This window comes from Thermobia domestica, chromosome 18 (genome assembly GCF_964235325.1).
Source record: "Thermobia domestica chromosome 18, izTheDome1.hap1.1, whole genome shotgun sequence".
Lineage (NCBI taxonomy): Eukaryota > Metazoa > Arthropoda > Insecta > Zygentoma > Lepismatidae > Thermobia > Thermobia domestica.
The window spans coordinates 125,713,765-125,732,167 of NC_137471.1; the positions used below are offsets into that span (position 1 = coordinate 125,713,765).

The 18,403-nt window shown below is 35.5% G+C and overlaps 1 protein-coding gene across 1 annotated transcript in view; it reads right to left on the reverse strand.

The window, feature by feature from the left end:
- Positions 1–18,403, reverse strand: part of LOC145675234 (adenylate kinase 9-like) — a 296,882-nt gene that overhangs the window by 89,961 nt on the left and 188,518 nt on the right. The window contains exon 17 of the mRNA XM_081745616.1: positions 2,618–2,777. Coding sequence (XP_081601742.1) covers positions 2,618–2,777 — 160 coding nt within the window. The remainder of the gene's footprint in view (positions 1–2,617; positions 2,778–18,403) is intronic.

Here is an 18,403-nt window from a genome sequence, read left to right on the forward strand (position 1 = left end):
ACATTCAAATTCAATGGTAGAAGTTCCTCGTCAGTGTCGACACCTAAATATTTCTCAATCAACGGTAAGGGTGTTTGGTACCCTCTATCTGTCTCCCTCTTATTAGCAGAGAAACACTCTATATTCGGTAGTAATTCTTAAAAAAAAAGAAAAAAGTGCTGTTTAATGTATGTAGTAACGCATAGGAAACTAAATTTTAATATACCCTAGTAGTATAGAAACACACCATACGGTACCTTACCAAAATAAACACCCTATGCCAAGGACGCAAACATTAACAATAATAAAAAAGATAATAATAAACACTAGCAGCGTTCACCCCGCTTCGCTGGGGTCACCCCGGAACGCAATAAACTTTGTTACTTAGATAATTTTTACTTTTTTGCTTTCAAGTGATATGATAAAAACCATAGAAGATTGCAGTAAATGTTAACATTATATCGCCTGTCATTTATGTTAACCCGCCGAGTGACACGGTCATGTGGGTTGCATATAAATACGGTTAGATTTAGCTATGATGAACTAACAAAGGATTTCTACGTTATGGACACTTGAATGGTCAATTATCTCAAGACACTGGTAATTGAAAATTAAAGTGATATGATAAAAACCATCTAGGGTCCAAATCTTAATAACCCCCCAAAAATGAAAGAAATTGGTTCAGCCGTATTAGCGTGATGAGCTAACAAAGGATTTGTACGTTCTCTTTTATATATATAGATTTTAAAGATATTCTTTCATTAATCAAGTCGCACTTAAAAGTAAAAAAAAAAAAAAAAAAAAAAATGTTTATGTGACTAAAAAAAATATGGTGCGCTTACAGTTACTTTATAAATTCTTAAAATGACGCGCCCCATTCTTTTTATTTAGTCTTGCATAAACAAAATTATTTTTAACTTTTTAGTGGGAATTGATTAACAAAAGAATGTCTTTAAAAGGTGTTTTATCATTTTTTTATTCGTTGGACACATTTTCCAAATCCTAAAGTGATATACAACCAGGGAAACCAGGGCTGGTTAAAGACTATTATTTATTTTAGGATAAGGAAGTTGAAAATAAAAAAAACATATTAAAATTTGCTTTTAAAATAAATATATTGCAAAGTATGAAAGTAACAATGGAATATTTTATTGTCACCGGACTTACGTCGCTCTGCAACAGTTCTTAGTTCTATGACGTCAGGAAATAAGTTCAATTTATACGAACACTTATTTAATGTTTGAAACAAACACCTGTTACGTCCTTGTACACTCATGTCCAAAATGATTGTCGCATATCTATAACTGTCTTCTTGTAAGAATATAATGTAATAATGATTTTGTTGGGTACTTTTAATACTGATACTATGTGTACAATCGGGAAATGTATATGTGGTAAATTTCATAGGAAAATAATTATAAATACGAAAATTAGAATGAGTAAAACACAATGTTGCTAAATGGACACGAAAGTTTTATTTTCGTTTTATTGTTCTTACGGTGTATTTACTGCTCTTTCGACATGAAATTTGCCACATACATGTCTTTGCCGATTGTACACATACTAACATTATAAGAAATACTGGGTGAATTCGTTATCAAATTATATTCCTACAACAACAACATTTATAGACATGCGACAATAATTTTGGACATGAGTGACACATCTGAAGAAGGTGACACATCTGAAGAAGGTGACACATCTTTTAATTCTATTGTTAATGAAGTGGTCTATCTCCCCAAATAAAAACCAACACCAAGCAGGGCATATGCTCCCCCTGTCCTTCTAAGCCGGTCCCCAAGGCTGAATGTAACAGTGCGGCCCTTCCTTGTTGTAATAGGAAAAACTCAGGATGGTCAGCCACTGGTATCGAAACCAGGACCATTCGAATGTGAATGCGAGTGAGAGGGTAAATCTGGTGGTCGTATTTTGAAAAGAAAATAAGGAAATTGATTCCACTAAAAAGAGTCACATTGTCAATGCATTTCATATTTTTGTCTGGGTTTTCTGCCTTTCAATTACAAGTTTTTTTTTTAAAACCACGAAGGCCCTAAATAAATTAGAATATCTACTCTCCCGTTTTTTTTAAATATTGGCATGGTTCTTCATTTTATATCAGACTCTTCCCGCACTATTCTGTTATTTACCATAGGTAGGTTCCTTTGAGAAAGAGACAGGCGACAAGTGCTTTAGTTCTCTATGGTATGTTTGTGACCGTTGTAACATTTAGATATTTGAGTGGCTCTCTAGAAGACACGGAGCTGACGGCTGATATCATGTTAGTCCCTCTTATTTATTTTTTTCTTCAGTTCTGTTTCTCTTTTAGCCAAAAGAAAGGGATTTCACTCTTCTGTCCCATCCCCCTCCTGCGCTGTCCAACTTTGACCACATGCAGGGAAAACGAAGGAAAAGGAGGGGGTGCCATTTGCTTTGACGGCATTTCAGCAACAACCCCATCTGTTGCCAAAATAAGGAAACACTTTGCAATGCAAGAAGAAACTGAGGAAGGCTGATATCTTCGATTTGTCAAGGTCACTCAAGTCCCGCCGACTCTTAAGGACTCGAAAATTAGTTAACTGTCTGCAATATATTTTATACCTTACCATTTATTCTAAATACAATGATAATTCTTCTTTACCTTTCCAACGGTGCTATTATGTCATCATATTTGCGTCCAAGTTTAGCATAACCCTGAATATATAACTTCTCTTGTATTCGCTCATCAACTTCAACAAAAACAAAATTATACTTCTCTGCTAGGTAAGTAGCTAATTTAGTCTTCCCACTTTGCAATGAACCTAAAATAGTTACATAATGAGAATATTTGTTCCTACAACGTTTTCACTTAGTAATAACTGATTAATATATATATATATATATATATATATATATATATATATATATATATATATATCAGCATCAAATAGGATTCACAAAATGTTGAATACAGTTATGTCAGTGTATAAAGGGTTCCGCAAGTACTAAATAATATGTAGAAACTGTATAAAGAAGTTTCACACTATAGTTCAAAGGTTTTCTCTCTACATTGTAGATAATTAGTTGCAAAGAAAACATCCATAGGGAAGTTGCTTTATTAAGAAGACTATATCTACTAATTAAACACTACACTGAATCAAGCACTGAATCAATCAAGCTCACTGCATTTCATAATTAACAATTAACTGAGTCGCTTTATACTCGTTGGGATTTCCATGTGTCGCGTTTTCTCAGTGGTAGAGCGTTCACTGCTGCTTGGGGTGCCGGGTTCGATCCTAGCCCCCCTCAAGTGAAAATTTGTGGTGGGCATACACCGTGTTCGTCAGTTTTCTCGGGATTTTCCCGTTTCCTCCCACTTTCTTCATTCCACCATTTTCCTTCATTACTCACCATCACTGTCTCCTTAAGCCTAACCGCATAACCGTTAGACGTAAAACTCAAAGATTTCATTTCATTTTATTTTCGTTGGGATTTCCGTTAGTTAATCTTCGAATTGTAGTAGTTTTAACGTGATATATATTTTGTTTAATGAACTACCAAAATGTTGAAACAATTAGCTGCATGTAAGACTATCTTCACTTGTAAAACTCAGAAATTAAGATGTGATATGAAAAATATGAGGGTTTTGAAAAATGACATCACATATATTTCTGCAAATTTTTATTTCAACTTGGAAACATTTGCTACATTTACCTATTCCACAAGTTGTATCATGTACATGCATATTTTTTCCTGTACGTGTAAGTATAATATCTTTCAGTAGCAATTTAAAGTTTCCACTGAGAATACTATTTTCATGGGATCAATTTGTATGTTCATTTCTTTTGCTGGGTTTCTTACATATACCCTCCATTCCAAAAGAAACCGAACGTTTTAAAAAAACAAAAAAGCAATATACATTTTGGAACAAATCATTTTTATTAATCAATGTATTCCCCTTCTGCATCGATACACATATTTGCACGCTCCAACAAGTTGTCAAACGACTTCTCCATGTCCTTTATTGGAATGGTCTTTAGGACGGCGGTCGTCGCCTTCTCAATGGCATCAATCGATGCGTGCCACTTTCCTTTCATCGCCAAATGCAGTTTCGGGAACAGATAGAAATCGCACGGAGCGAGATCTGGTGAATAGGGCGGATGATGCAACCGAATAATGTGATTTTTGACCAAAAATTCAGTTACAAGTCGCGAACGATGTGATGGTGCATTATCGTCCAAAAGAGTCCAACTGCCGATTTCGCGATATTCGGGCCGAATACGACGAATTCTTGCCAGCAAACGCTTCATGACGCCCAAGTAAAACTCTCCAGTGACTGTCTGGCCGGGCTGAACAAATTCTTTGTGGATAATTCCTTTTGAATCGTAAAAACAAATCAGCATCACCTTAACTTTTGACTTCACCAAGCGACTTTTTTTTGGGTGTTCCTTCATCCGGCGCTCTCCATTCAGCACTTTGCCGCTTTGTTTCGGGCTCATATTCAAAACACCACGTCTCGTCACCAGTTACAATCGATTTCAAGAAGTTTCGATCCTGCCGAGCACTTTTAACGATGTCTTTGCAATGCGCAATTCGATCAACTTTTTGGTCTTCGGTGAGTTTGTGTGGTACAAACCGCGAATTAACCTTCTTAAGGCCCAAAACTTCGGTCAAAATGCGGTATGCGGTTGTTTGAGGAATGCCTAATTCCATTTCAATAACTTTCACCGACGATTTTTTGTTATGTTTGATGAATTCACGCACTTTTTCGATGTTTTCTTCCGATAATCCGGTTCTGGGACGGCCTGATCTTTCGTCATCATCCAGCGTCTCTCTACCCGATTTGAATCGCCTGAACCACTCGTAAACTTGCGTACGGGATAGACACTCATCACCATATGCATTTTGTAGCATTTGGTGCGTTTCACTAAAAGTTTTACCCAGTTTAACACAAAACTCAATTGCAGCTCGTTGTTTGAAACTCATTTTCCGACCGATGTACACAACACACTGACAGTTGAAACGCAATAACTTTGTTGCCGTGCATCCAAATGTCATGACATTTATACCAGTTGTCAATGAGGGACTACGCCATCTACCGGTAAAATATTACAACAGATGGCACAAGTGGTACTATTTGTTTTCAAAAGTTCGGTTTCTTTTGGAATGGAGGGTGTATGCGAAGTCTATCACAACTCGTTACACATAAGTCAATATTAGATTAACTTGCTTCGATAAACAGAACATGTTTACATTTACATGTTGGAATTGAGACTAATGCGTTCGCAACGATATCTTTCTCATTATATAGGCCTAATAGTTATGCAATCATGAATATTTATATTATAATCAGATTGCATAATATTATTATCATTAAAAAGAGCAAAGTGCAATTTTATTTTCTGCTGTTCTGAGACTAGTCTCTTATGAGGGTTAAACTCTCTATTCAAGGTTGGAGTTAGTAAGAGTGGAGAAAAAGGGTTATTGGATGGGAATTAAGGACAGACAGGAAGATCACTTATTTTATTTTAAGATCGTGATTACATTTTATTGTTTTTATGACAGTTTACTCAATTTAAATGGACAATATGAACCTTGTTCATAAACATGAGAAGGGCATAAAATGACAGTAAAGTTCAAATCACATAATAAAACAAAGGAAACGTTAGGCAGAAGAATGCTGGTTATCTTCTTGCGCCGTGGCTGCTCTGAAGAGTGACGTAAACAGTGTGTGTTAGCACAATAGGTTAGAGTACAGCATATGTAGGTGATACATGAGGAGGAAGATAGACAGAAGAATAACCTGAAGCGACAAAATGATTAGGATGGTCTGGTGCAATATTTTTAAGGTATAAAGAAAAAAGAGTAAGGATAGAAGGGAAGTAAAAATTTATAACCTAGGTCGTAGTGGCAGTCGGTACCCATGCCATCAAGAAGCCTGGATGGCGTTGTTGAAAGCTGTTGGCAGTGAACTTTACTCGTAACTGTTTAAAGTGATAGAGAACGATAGGAGAGGTGATCCGATCGTACAGCCTCTGCGTTGAATTGTGAAATTTGGTCGTATAAGCCAAACGAAAAGCATGACATTTAAGAATTTTTAGTTTGTGACACAAAAAGGAAAGCACAGCAATCCAGGCGGGATGACCATATGTTAGAACTGTACGTAAGGAATGCCCTATATGTAATAAGGATTGTAGTGGGTTAAATCTTCAGATAATACCAATCAGGCGTTTAAGTAAATTGCATTTTTATACACTTTGTGAATGATTGCTTGAAGATAAGACAGTCAAGTAAAATGATGATCGATGATGACACCAAGATAAGTGACCTGTTTAGGGGATGCGGCACAGGAACGACACGGCATACGACCGACAATTCAGCTCAGAAACCTGTTTCGGTCCTGTGCCGTGTCGATCTTGTGCCGTTTCGGTCTTATGCCGTGTCGATCCTATGCCGTTTCGGTCCTGTGCCGTTTTGCCCTCACGCCGCTGCTCTGAAATAATTTAACTTTTAACCATGTGCCTAAAAAATAATATTTTTACTATCTGTTTAATCTTTGCTCTTACAAATTATAAACTCCTGTCGATTCTATGCCTGTGCAAGTTATATGCATAGAATACGTACGATCGAAACGGCATAGAGCCGATACGGCATAGGACCGAAACGGCACAGGATCGACACGGCATAGGACCGAAACGGCACAGGATCGACACGGCATAGGACCGAAACGGCACAGGATCGACACGGTGCAGGACCGAAACGGCATAGGACCGAAACGACGCACGATCATCGCCACTGCGTAGGATCCATAAAACCAAAGATTTATTTCTCATATAAGCAATCAGAGCCCTGTCAATTGATTTTAAAATATAAGAATTATAAGATATTTACTATATGAATATTAATAATTGTGAGTGACAAAAGAATGATAGTGCTAAATGGACAAAATGTAATTTCTTGTGTGCTTGGTCAAAAGCATTTCTATATGTATGGAATACTTATATTTATATTTATTATTATTATTATTATTATTATTATTATTATTATTATTATTATTATTATTATTATTATTATTATTATTACGTTTTAACTCGTTTTGAAATCATGGCCTGATTACACTAGAAAGCGAAAGCCATGAGAAATGTAAGCTAAGTAGTAATATGGAATACTTTTAATGTTGCTCACTAGAGGAAACACTGCTCGTATGTCTTCTCGTCTCGATATCGAGACCACAAGAGATTTTTTAATAAGAAGCTCAGTTGGGAAGTAATAACTGAGCCGATGGCTCGAGCCGGCTCAGTTGGGGTGAACCATCGGCTCGAGCTGGCTTGGTTGGGATGAGCCATCTGCTCGGATCGGCTCATCTGGGCCGAAGGCTCTAGCTGACTCGGTTCGGTGAGCTGTTGGCTCGGCTCACTTCTCGGTTCGGGTCGATAGTGAGTGAGCTGTGAGCCGAGCTGCTCAAGTTGTTGACAATTGTAAACCCGGGCCGAACAGTTTTGAAGATATTTGGCCAGTGCCCTTTTAACAATGTTTGGCTCGAGCCCGAATACTCAACCTAAACCCTCAACCCAAATTCACAAGCTCGTGAACAATATCCTTGACTCCTAGAATTCACGACTACCGAGGTTAGCAATCAACTAGTTTTTTAGTATTCAAATACAGACCGCGTTTTTTTCTTGTTTAAACACAGTGTTGTTATAATTATAATTACAATTATTATTTATTATTATTATTAATAATAATAAAAGTTGTACTAGTAGTAGTACTAGTATCATTGATAACCTATATTGTCTATGGAAGATACTTGAAGAGAATACTCGAAACTACACACCAGATTTGGCTCGACACGACCCGAATTCGAGTCGAGTTGGAGGAAATTTTTCGAATCGCGTTCAAAGATGTCTGTTTTTAGTCGAATCGAGTTTCAAAGAATACTCGCTCGTACTCGCTCGTGCCCATCGTAGGATGACCACATTCTAACAATCGAAAAGTAGGACACAAGTATAATAGTATATGATATCTTACTGCGTCGGCATTACGCATATCATTATTTGATTTAATGTTAACCTTAAGTTAATAAACATTTTTGTTAAGAAGAAGCACTGAACAAAATTATTAAAGGAATTAAACACAACTCTAAATGCTTTGATGAATAACAAATTGGTTTATTTTATGAACGTACAGTCAAAGTTCGTGTTGGGCTAAAAAAAATAAATTTCGAAGCGTGGTATTATTTTAAGAAATGAGAGAAACTTTAGACCTGCACAGGGGAACTTCTATTTAACTTGGTTAGCATCACTGTCATAAGTTCAAAAAGAAACCCTTCCTACTTTACCGATATCTCAACAAGCCCTTCTCACAAGTAAACCTTACGTTTGGGTGAATCGAGTTGCTGACTGAGACACATATGAGAAAGTAGTACTAATTGTGGTCAGTATTTCAGTGAAGTTATAGGTGCAAGCTCCAGGGGTTTAGGAGATATAGCTACCAGAACATCACATGGAAGTACAGAATAGTCTTCATACAGTTGGAGGTAAAAGCTCTGTAAGACCTCTTATAACGACAAAAGGTGAATAACAAATATATGGGTACATATTAAGACCAGGGGGAAGTCATATAGTAAGGGTATACCTGACAGCAGCCATCTTGAAAGCCGCCATTTTGAATTAAGGTTAAGTTTTTAAAATAGAAATAGGGTCATGTGATACATGATTTAAGGCGCAAATTTAATCAGAAGAACAATGGTGACGTTAATTTTGATTTACGCGCAATTGGTAACAAGTTACAGGGAAATTAAGTATTGTTACAGCATATGTATTAGTCCTTTACCTCACCTTGTAAATTTTGTGTTAATGATAATAAATAAAAAGAAGGTGGATAAATATTAGGTCTATGGTAAGAGTTGCTTTGCTGGCGGCCATCTTCAAATCCGATATTTTGAATCAGACAAAAGTTTTAAACAAAACGCATAACATTGACACCTTATTAATAGCAAATTTTACCATAAATCCAACGGTATAAGAATTTTTGCTTTATCATTAACCAGCATTGTTATCGCGTAAACAAGTTGCTAATTTAAGGAAAAATGACCAAAGTGGAATTAAGTCATAATTGAACTTGGGTCTTTCTTCTAGAAAATCCTCAATTAGTACAATCAATATGTAGTTCAGAAAAGAGTGCACGACTTGCACTAATGCTCTGCTCACAGTGAGCACACCTGACAAAGGCAATCGAGTTATACTTGACACATTTGTCGTTAACATTTCCGTCAAAGCAGTAGTCGCAAGGAGCGATCCATTTAATTTTGTGCTGGTTAATGATAAAGCAAAAATGGTTATACCGTTGGAGTTATGGTAATAATTGCTATTAATAAGGTGTCAATGTTATGCGTTTTGTTTAAAACTTTTGTCTGATTCAAAATGGCGGATTTGAAGATGGCGGCCATCAACGCAACTCTTACCATAGATCTAATATTTATCCACCTGCTTTTTATTTAATTAATATCATTAACACAAAATTTACAAGGTGGGGTAAAGGACTAATACATATGCTGCAACAATACTTAATTTCCCTGTAACTTTTTACCAATTGCGCGTAAATCAAAATTAACGTCACCATTGTTCTTCTGATTAAATTTGCGCCTTAAATCATGTATCACATGACCCTATTCCTATTTTAAAAACTTAACCTTAATTCAAAATGGCGGCTTTCAAGATGGCCGTCGTCAGGTATACCCTTACTATATGACTTCCACCTAGTCCTAATATGTACCCATATATTTTTTATTCACCCTTTGTCGTTACAAGAGGTCTTACAGAGCTTTTACCTCCAACTGTATGAAGACTATTCTGTACTTCCATGTGATGTTCTGGTAGCTATATCTCCTAAACCCCTGGAGTTTCGCACCTATAACTTCACTGTAATACTGACCAAATTTAGTACTATTTTCTCATATGTGTCTCAGTTAGCAACTCGATTCACCCAAACGTAAGGTTTACTTGTCAGTAAAAGCGATGTATTGTAAAAAATGGTTTGTTGATTGTTCTCCATCCCCAGTCTTCTGAGGAGTGTTAAAAAACACAGCGGTTCATCATTCAGGAAAAGAGTGTGTTTGATTCAAAATATTGTGAATAAAGAATGAAACATTAAGATATAGCAAATAAATTAACTCTGGACATTTCGCAGGACATTTTAAAGAAGAAGGATATTTCTCGATTTCCTAGACATCTTCGCAACACGCAGGACAGCTCTTTGAAAAACAGTACTGTACTGCGAAAATCAGTACGTCTTGTTACCCTAGCCCATCCCTACGAGTAACGCAGTATGGCATTTTAGCCAATGTTACATTATATGAAAATATTCATAACTTATAGCTGTCAAGTAAAAATGTGTCCTTGCATTTACATAAAGCGATTCAGAAAGGGCAATAATAATAATAATAATAGTAATAATAATAATAATAATAATAATAATAATAATAATAATAATAATAATAATAATAATAATAAAAGCGATAGTAATAGTAGTACGTAAAATTGAAGTGATAACATTTTTTCACATATTCTAAGTTTCAGACCTAAAACGCGTTACTTTCGAAGTAAAGTAACAGTTACTTTTTTGGGGGCAAGTAACGCGTTACATTTGAGGAAAAAGTAAAGTAACTTGTAACGCGTTACATTTTTACATGTAACTTACCCAACACTGTCCATGGGAAAATTGTTCACTGCTCGGGCCAAGATTGGTTCTGACTGTCGACAGATGGATGCCGTTTATGGCAGACCTTTGCCTGAAGGACTGCCCAAAGTTTGTAGTCCAACGGGTTAAGGTCCGGGCTGCTAGAAGGCCAATCAGTGGTAGAAATGAAGTGAGGGACAGGCACGTAGCCAGGATTTCGTGAAGGGGGAAGGGGGTCCGAGACATGAAATACTGTGGTCATCAAACCAGAGGCTCGATCATTCTAAACTATTTTATTGAAACCTATATTGGTTCGTTTAGCCTGGATTTCGTAATGAGGGGAAGGGGGAGAATAACATGAAATACTGAAGGCCCAGGAGCTCGATCAATCTAATTACTTCACTGGCAACATATATTGGTTTGTTAGAAGAATAAAATGAGAATATGTTAGTAAGTATTTTAATTAACTATGAAGAAATCTCGAGTAAAATAATAAAAAAAAACTATTAAAAATATTTTACAATATTTATGTCCTTCCTCTCTTCATCCAAATATAAGAATTTTCCTTTTATTATGACCTCAACTATTACAGGGTTTTTCAAAACAATACCGACAACGTTTGGGGGGTGATTCCTGATATCAAGATGAGACAAAAAGTATAGACCAACCTTGGAAGTGCACAAATGCTTCCTTTCGGAGTTATAGGTTCCCGAAAACATGAAAAACTTAACTTTTCAGGCCCATAGCTCCAAAAGTATGGGACCTATGTGCCCTATGCAAATTTCCATGTTTCAGAATCCTGCGGCACTTCCGCAACAATTTTTATAGAGGTAGTTGGTGAGTACTTCAAATTATATGCCCTAACCAGACCCGTTCTATAAAAATTGTTGTGGAAGTACCTCAGGATTCTGAAACATGCATATTTGGATAGGGCACATAATAGTTCCTAAGTGAAGTCTTGACCCGACTACGATAGGTCCTTTAATTGTGAGGCTATGGATCTTTAAAGATAATTCTTTCATGTTTTCGCAGCCTATAAGTCCGAAAGGAAGCATTTGTGCACCCAGATAGGTCTATACTTTTTGTCTTATCCTAATGTGAGGAATCACCTCCCTAACATTGTCGATGTTTTGAAACACCCGGTATAAAAAGTACATACTCACTATTATAAAAAGTACATACTCAATAATGTCTTGTAAAATATTTTTCAATATCTGCATTCCTTTCTTTGTTGAATCAAGTGTTAACAGAACTTTCTTAACTCATAAATTTTTGTTTTTATTATTCCGTCAACTACTGTCTGTTCCAAGTGACAGGATAAAGGAGCAGTAGAAAATTATTTTTAAAATAACATGTTTGATTCTGCAAGGATGCAATGAAGAAAAATATGATAAAAAATGTCCACGCTGTTACTCAACGGCACTATGCTTTCGGAAGCTTCAAATCTCCCAGACTAGTGGCAGAAATCTCTTTATATACAAGTGTGCAGGCAAGACATAGAGCCCGGTTCCTCTATTTACACCTAGCATTCTTTTCCTTTGCTTCAAGAGAGCTTGGTTTCTCCTTTATACCAGCGTTTGTGTGCAAAGATTTATATATACATATATTTGTGTGAGATGTATATAAAATCAGGGGAGGCTTTAGTTTTCCCCAGTATATCGTTCTTTTTTCTTTCCCTTTTTCCTTCTGTTTCTCGTTATTATTATTATTATTATTATTATTATTATTATTATTATTATTATTATTATTATTATTATTATTATTATTATTATTATTATTATTATTATTATTCGTTAAATAGTTTGGTTTATGCCGATGTGGCTACACGTGTGGTTGTTTCACTATAAGTGTGGTTATTGTTTCTGTTGTTTCGTTATTTTGTTGTTGTTCTTTCTGTTTTCTTTATTATGTTTCGTCTTCCGTGTCTCGGTATTGTTTTCTCTTATAATTATGGTTTCACTTGCTTTTAATTCTTGTTTGTTTGATCTTTTGGTTCGATCTTTCGGTCTGCATTAAAGCCTTTTTCTGTGTGTCTGTAGTTCGCTTCGTTCTCTCTTTTTCGAGAGAGGGGTCCCTTCAGTTTCTCGTACGTGAAATCGGAGGTAATAACCCCATATGGACAGCTGAACTTGAAGACAGCGTACGTCGAATGATCAGAGACTATCATGTCGTCTTGAAACTATCATGTGTATGGCGTAAAAATCCACATGCAACTTTAGTAAACGATCAGCAGCACAAATTTGGTGTGGTATGATGGATAATTTTGTGGTAGGATCTTATTTGTTACCGGCCTGCCTGTGTGGGAGTACGTATCTTTTATTTTTACGTAATTTTCTTCCAAAATTGATAGAACATGTGCCCTTGAACATAAGACAGCAGATGTGATTTCAGTATGACAGTGCACCTGCACATTTTGACAGGAATATGCAGACTTACCTAAATGAAACATTCCCAGATCGTTTGATTGGGAGAGAAAAACCTGTGTTATGACAACCTCCTTCATTCTACCTCACGCTGCTTGATTTTTTATTTCGGGGATACGTATGAAACTCCGGCCACGACAGTCGAAGAACTTGTAGCTTGATTTAATATAGCTGCGGCAATCATCTACGAAATTTCAAATGTGCTTGACCACACGCGGAAAAATTTGCTTCGCCGCTGTCATCTTTGCAATGCGTCAACGGTCGACAATATCAGACTGTGAACTGTTATTATTCATAGCTGTCTCGTGTACACATACTGCATTGCACAAATACTGTACAAGGTACCTCTGAGTGTTTCACAGTTATCCTACCTTGTACTAAACAGAATAAATCGATAATTTGAAATTGTATTTCTTTCTTTCCTTGTGCAACACGCGCAACACCTTGAGTATCGTCGAATTTCATTCCTTCTGTAGTCGTAGTTATTATCTTCCACGGATTTACGCATTACGGGGAGGAAATCTTTTAATGCAGCTTACTTTGGCTGAAATTATATTCACATTATTTGTGGGAATCACTGTTGTTATGTGAAGAGTCCCTTATACTCTAGTTCATCATACATGATCTTTTGCCTCTGACTGTCTAATGCACAGCGTTATAAACCTACTCTGGATCAAAGTTATTTTTTCTATTTTTACACACTCTTAAGTTGAACAGGAAGCCGTTCATTGATCATCCGTTACCATTACCATAGAAGTTATAATTGTGATAAGCTAAAGACTTCGTTTCATTCAAATTCTTCTTCCGAGTCCAGGAATCACCTCCAGACGTTCATTACATTAATTAAGTTACACCCTATATATATAATGATAAAAAATAATACCGATATTAGTGTCGATGAAATAGTATTTGGAGTCACTCAGACGAACAATAACACTTCCGATGCAGTTTAAATCCATACTCAGATTCCATTGCCCTTTATGCTCAAAATGAAACTATTCTCTCCGTGCGAAGAACGGGTATTCTTTTAATAATTTATTATTAAACATCACACCATAAAATACAAAGTGTATCACGTAATGTACACGTTATACTGTTACTTGCTTAATGTATAAATGGTTGATGAAGGACTATTATTGGATCAAAATATCCAATATATTTAAGACAAAAAATTTCTAGTAGGTTTTATATCTGGAGAACAACATATAGTGTACCCAAACCTAAACTATGACTGAACTCAGTATGATGTGCTTAGTGCCTGAAAAATACAAAAAACTTGATTTAGGGACCATTCAAAAATTCTGTTGCCCTTGATCCAAAAAATCTAATATATTTCATTCAATAAAAAAAATCTTGTACGTCTTATATCTGAAGAACTACATATAGTGCAGCCAAACCAAAACTATCACTTAACTCAGCATGATGTGCTTATTCCGAAAGAAATACGAAACCTTGATTTAGTGACCGTCCAAACGTTTGTAGCCCCTGATCCAAAAAGTCCAATATATTTCATTCAATCAATAATTTTATTGTATGTCTTATATATGGAGAACTACATATAGTGTAACCCAACCCAAGATATCACTTAACTCAGTGTGATATGCTTATTGCGTAAAAAATATGAAAAGTCGATTTAGGGACCGTCCAAAAATTTTGTGGCCCGTTATAAAAAAAAATCCAAAATATTTCATTAGTCGAAATTTTTCTTGTACTCCTTATACCTGGAGAACTACATATCTGGAGAAAACTCGATTTAGAGACCGTTCGAATATTTTATGGTAACTAATCCAAAAATTAATATTAGCCAAGATCATAATATGTTGATCCATTTTTTAGATCATTCCTAAAATTCTTGTTTTTATCCAATCTTTCTTTTAAACAGTATTACTCTCTTTGTTCTCAATTTGAAATGTATCAAGCAATTATAAAGCATTGCTTATCATCCAATTTGTATTCGGTGTAGAGCTTCAATTTTCTCAAAGTTTCAAATAAGATAATGAAATATGATTTACTATCGGAATTCGTGTCAGGTATTATTATTACTTTTATTGGTGTTTTCCTTTCATTCAATTGTTAAAACAAGAAACTTCCTTACACTGTCATAAAATATGTGCTCTTTTCCAATAGCATAATAAGTGCTCATATAATTTTAAACTTTGAAATTAAGAATTGAATCAGTACAAGAAGTACAATTTGGATAACGAATGATTTATAATTGATGTTTAGTGGCGTACTGAAGGAAAGGGATCAAGGACTTTGAAACCCCCCTTGAGCAAGGTGTTATGCAAAATTAAGCACGTTTATCATATTAGCATGATTATATATATAAACACTTGATATTATATAAACTTGTGTTCCTAAAGCCCCTGAACCCTCTAAACATTTGCGTAGAGTACTGATTGTGTTTCTCTTATTATTTTAACCGTTTTATGCTTTGAACGAAATTTGAAGTGCAGGCACCTTTACTATCAAAATTTCTTTAATGCTTCTCAGTTTTTCTTCAAAACAATCAATAACGAACGAAAAATAAATGATTGAGTTTGATTTTGAATCGAAATTTGAAATACCACCAAAAAGTTGGCCCACCCAACCTTATTTTGTAAATGACTCCTAATAATTTTCAAAACAAACTATTTTCTCTTCAAACCAATCAATAAGAAAGGAAAACACGTTATTAGCTTGAGTATTGAATCGATATTTAAAAGCAGAAAAAACAGTATGAAGTTGACCACCAAATGTATCCTGCAAATAGATATATTTTACTGGTTGTTTTGAAAAAGTGATTTTTTCTTCAAAATAAGCAACCCGCCCCGAAACAAATCACCTTCATCAACATTATTTCTTAATTATATTCTTATGTTTTTCGAATCAAATTACTTTTCTTCCAAACAAGCAACAACAAATCCATATCACACGATTGATTTTGGTCTTGAATCGAAATTTGTAAGTAAAGGAATCAGATTGAATTTGATCACATTATAAATTTATTTTGTAAATCCTTTTCTCTATTTTTTCGAAACAAGCGATTTGCTCTTAAAAACAACCAATAAGAAACGCTTGGCTTCGGTTTTGATTCACGACTTTAAAGTGGAGCCAATATGAAATTCCATCACCCATTTCTCTTGAAAAGACTCTTTATGTTTTTCGAAACAGACTATTCTTTTTCAAAATAATTAATAGCATACGCATATCAAACAATTGATTTTGATTTTCAATCAAAATTTTAAGTGGAGGAACAAGAGTAAATTTGGCCATATACCAACTTTATTTTGTAAACATCTCTTTATGTTTTAAGAAAGATACGATTTTTACGATTTTTTTCCTCAAATAGTCAATAACAAACGAAAAACAAACGATTGGCTTCCGATTTCAATTCGAAATTTGAAAGGAGGCAACTTCACATAGGTGCATTGATTCGCTTAAAAATTCCAAATTTCCAGACGCAAATTCTAAGCCTACAGTTTTAAAATTGCAGTTACATGTACATACTTCAACTTAGTATACATAAAAAATTACAACATTATAAAAATATCAGACAAATAATATTATTTATTCGGTATTGAAAACCTCGAATCAACTATTGGAGTTATTTAGCGTCATTTTTTTAATATCACAAAATTAAAGGTGTGGGACATGGATATATTACGAACAGTATTTTTATAAATTTGTATATATATATATATATATATATATATATATATATATATATATATATATATATATATATATATATATATATAATTTTTAAAAAATAGACCGTTTAGAATTATTTATCCTTACAATTTTTTATATCCCCAAATTCAAGGTGAGGGATATGCGATATTGATACATTCAGAAAGTGTTGACCACCCTACAGAATGTCGGTCGTACCCTGTTTCGGTCCTATGCCGTGTCGATCCTACGCCGTTTCGGTCCTGTGCAGTGTCGATCCTGTGCCGTTTCGGTCCTATGCCGTGTCGATCCTACGCCGTTTCGTTCCTATGCCATTTCGATCGTATGACGGTTCTCTCCTATATATCCTTAAGAAAATAATTGTTACTTAATATTGCGTAATTATAAAATAATGTATTTTTTATTATTTCGATCGTATGAAAGTTCTGCTGTCGATCCTATGCCGTTTCGGTTCTGTGCCGTGTCGATCCTATGCCGTTTCGGTTCTGTGCCGTGTCGATCCTATGCCGTGTCGATCCTACGCCGTGTCGATCCTACGCCGTGTCGGTGCTGTGCATGTAACCCGGTGATACTCGTGTGCCCTGAACCTTGAGGTTGAGTAGATTGGGATTGTTCTTAACTCGAGAACTTTCGCAAAGCGGAATGAAGACTATTGCTTCGCCTCTGAGTATACCATCGAAGGAGAGTCTATTGTTGGGCGGAGAGAGGGATTAATTTGTAGGATGGTTCTCCAGTACAAAAAAGGTAGTATCATCGGTATATTGAAAAGTGTAAACATGGGGAGGAAGTGTTGGCACAGCTGTAATATTTGAAATATTATCTAGTTTACATTACAATACATTAAGAGCAAATTATTTGTCCAATACATTGACTAAGAATATTGTGTCGTCTCTAAAAATAACGTAGAAAAGGTTATATATACATTTGAAAGGTCACTCTTTGTTTTACAGATCTGCCTCTGGGTCATGAAACGTTTATATCTCTTTATTTTTGCTCGAAAGGATGCAAGGTTCCAAATATATGGGGATAACATTCGATATGGAAATGGATAAGGATATGAATAAGATATGGGAATATTATCTAGTTTGTACTAACAATAGATCAATAACAGATTATTCGTCTAATATATTGATACAAAAATTCTTTAGTCATTTCATCTCGTTGAAATAACACAAAAGAGTTGTATTTTTCCTTGGGTGCACTCCTCTTTCTGATCTTCCACTAAGCCATGGAAAGTTTATATCTCTTCATAATTGCTCAAAAGGATGGAAGGTTTGGGGGATGCAAAATATAACCCGCTGTAGCACTTGGCCATACGCGTATTACACTGTTTGACAATTGCTAAGGAAAAACTGATTTGTGCCACGTTGCATTCCAGGCAGCCGTCCAATTATAGCTAAATGCAATGCAGAGGGCGTAGATGAGCAGGAATTATCTGTATAAAAGACAGTACACGATAGCTCTGTATTTAGTAGAAAGTGAATGCAGTGAGGTGTTTGACATAAATAGCGCCGTAGGAGGTGGAACACACTTCTGTGAAATTCAGTGTGGTGGGGCAATAATTAAGTGCAAGATGGCTTCAAGACAGCATTTGAGTGCGTACGATCATAGACATGCAGTTGGATTGGTGGAAGCTGGTCAAAATATCACTACGGTGGTGACAGCAATGGACGTGT